This window comes from Genypterus blacodes, unplaced genomic scaffold, assembly GCF_046128005.1.
Source record: "Genypterus blacodes isolate CSIRO-AG114 ecotype Tasmania unplaced genomic scaffold, CSIRO-AGI_Gbla_v1 ptg000587l_1, whole genome shotgun sequence".
Taxonomy (NCBI): domain Eukaryota; kingdom Metazoa; phylum Chordata; class Actinopteri; order Ophidiiformes; family Ophidiidae; genus Genypterus; species Genypterus blacodes.
In genome coordinates this window covers 20,001-22,500 of record NW_027467317.1, presented here as the reverse complement: position 1 = coordinate 22,500, position 2,500 = coordinate 20,001, and the positions used below count along the sequence as shown (strand labels likewise).

Here is a 2,500-nt window from a genome sequence, read left to right as displayed (position 1 = left end):
AGTGAGTGTGTTATTATACCACACACACACACACACACACACACACACACACACACACACACACACACACACACACACACACACACCGTTCAGTCCGTCTTGATTTCTCAGCAGAAACTAAAGTCAAACTCTCCAAACATGTATTAGAGTCTAACTTCAGCTCAGATGTGCTCAGCTTCCATGTGACCTTTGACCTTTACTGGACAGTTCTGCTGGGTTCTAGCAGCCTGATCCGGGGGAGAGCAGTCCCGCCGCTCTGGTTACTGCTCTGCCTCTTTGTGAAGCTCTGTTTCTGGGTAAGAGGAGCTTGATGCTCTGTTAGAGGGGGCAGCAGGGAGGGACTCTCTGTTGGTAAGGACAGTTACTATCCCCTGCTTCCTATAGCCTCCATTTATTCAGTGCTGCCATCCAGTGGACAGTCTGGGTCAGGGTCTGGGTCTACAGACCTGAAACATGGAGATCATTTATGTTTTTGTCCCGCTAATCAAACCTCTCATCAAAAACCTGTTGAAGTCTTCAGATCTCATAAAGTTTAAGAGATGTGTCAGTTTAACACTTTAACTGTTTTAAGTTTTAAGACTGAATCTGACAGATCCCCATCAGCCTGCAGCTGTGGGAGTGGAACATGTGACTCCACATGAGCGTCATGTGAGGTCAAAGGTGAAGTTGCACCACCGGTGTGATGTTGACACAAAGTTAAACTGTCTCACTGTCAAATCAACCATAACGTCCTGCTGCACTGCTTTGGCTCTCACTGCCGTGCACATGAGTGCGTACAGACTGCAGCAGCTGAAGGGGCACATGCTCTCTGGGAACAAGGTAAGACCTTCACTTTCAAAATAAAAGGTTTTAGATAGAGCAGGACACACCTGGACCCTGCCTGGACTCTGGTGCAGAGGTTCAGGTTCAGGTCTCAGAGGAACCTGGATCCTGCCCGGGTCCTCCACAGACGCAGAGTGTCTCGGCTCTGTGGGGTTAAACATCTTCATGAATGAGTTGAGGCGGGTACAGGAAGTCCCTGTGAGAAACAAGGAGACAAAGTGATGAACTCTGATCACTGTAAGGGGAAGCTCTAAGCCTTAGAGGGGTGTCAAACTCAGGCCCGCGGGCCAAATCTGGCCCGCAGTGTAGTTATATTTGGCCCGCGAGATAATGTCAAATGTCTGCTAGAGCCGGTATATAGCGCATGCACCGCTAATACTACACATCCCAGAATGCTCTACGAGTGCGTTCTCTGTGACATCACGAGCCACCTCGATGTGCTCAACCTGCAGCTTCAGGGGCGGGGCCGTGTCATCACACACGTACGCTGCGGTGAGGGCTCTTCAAACTTAGTTGTGCCTGTGGGAGAGTAGGACTCTTTAAGGAAACTCCTGCCATTTTCCGTGCCGCGTAACCGTGAAAGAGCAGATCTCTACCTCCGTGTTGCCAAGTGCACAGTTTGCTGAAATACTGTACGTATTCAACGCCGAGTTTACGCGGCGATTTGCCGACTTTGAAGCCCAGAAATGTAGGTTTGGAGTGCTTAGTAATCCGTTTACATTTGACGTGGAACGCGCATCAACCAACCTCCTAATGGAGCTGATTGAACTCCATCAAAGTATGACTCTGTTTCCTCGTTTCATCCCAGACACAATTCACCAACAACTCCGCCCCCAAGCTGCTCAAACGCTCTCTATGTTCGGCAGCACAGATCTGTGTGCGTCAGAGGAAATCAGAGTTTAGCAAACTGAGCCTTTCAAATTATTATTTTATTTGTGTTCTTTTGTTCTGTGAAAAAAAAGGTTTTCAATGAAAATGAACTTGAGAGGTTACAGACAGAGAGAGGCATAATCATTCTTTTCTTTTAATTATTTAGATAAAAATAAGAAACCAAAGCCACTGATGCATCTCTTATTTGAAAATCTATTTCTCATTTGTTTATAATATTAAACTGTGCTTGTTCCAGACTTCATGTTTAAGCTAAACTTAAGTATGTTTCCACATCATTACATTACATTACATTATAGATCTGAGAGAAGGGAAAACAAACACAGTCTGGCCCCGACTGAGTCCCAGTTTATTATTTTGGTCCACTGAGTATTTGAGTTTGACCCCCCTGCTCTAAGGGACCACACTGATTGATTCACTGTGTCACTTCCTGGTTCTAGACCGCAGCGATGGCCGGCCCCCCCAGTCCCCTGACCACCCACGTGCTGGACACGGCCTCGGGGGTCCCGGGGTCCCACATGGCCCTCAGCCTGCACCGCCAGGACCCCTGCAGCTGCGCCTGGAGCCTGGTCTCCTCTGGGTAAGCCTCAGCTCCTGAGCTGACTGAGCCTCACTCAGACACAGTCCAACATGTCCTCTCCTGACAGGGTCACAGACCGGGACGGACGCTGCCCCGGCCTCCTCACCAGAGACGCCTTCACACCCGGGGTTTACAAAATGCGCTTTGAGACGTCAGAGTACTGGGAGAGTCTGGGCCAGAGCAGCTTCTACCCCTATGTAGAGGTGAGAG

The 2,500-nt window shown here is 49.0% G+C and overlaps 1 protein-coding gene across 3 annotated transcripts in view; it reads left to right on the top strand.

Annotated features, from left to right (window-relative positions):
* The window catches only part of uraha (urate (5-hydroxyiso-) hydrolase a), a 3,244-nt gene that overhangs the window by 325 nt on the left and 419 nt on the right, over nucleotides 1–2,500 (top strand). Inside the window, exons 1-3 of one of the 3 annotated variants that reach the window (XM_076140355.1) lie at nucleotides 680–819; nucleotides 2,151–2,290; nucleotides 2,358–2,493. In XM_076140355.1, coding sequence (XP_075996470.1) covers nucleotides 766–819; nucleotides 2,151–2,290; nucleotides 2,358–2,493 — 330 coding nt within the window. In that variant the 5' untranslated portion in view covers nucleotides 680–765. Of the gene's footprint in view, nucleotides 1–679; nucleotides 820–1,314; nucleotides 1,455–2,150; nucleotides 2,291–2,357; nucleotides 2,494–2,500 lie in introns of those variants that run through there. The other 2 variants (XM_076140356.1, XM_076140357.1) reach the window with 2 other exon arrangements.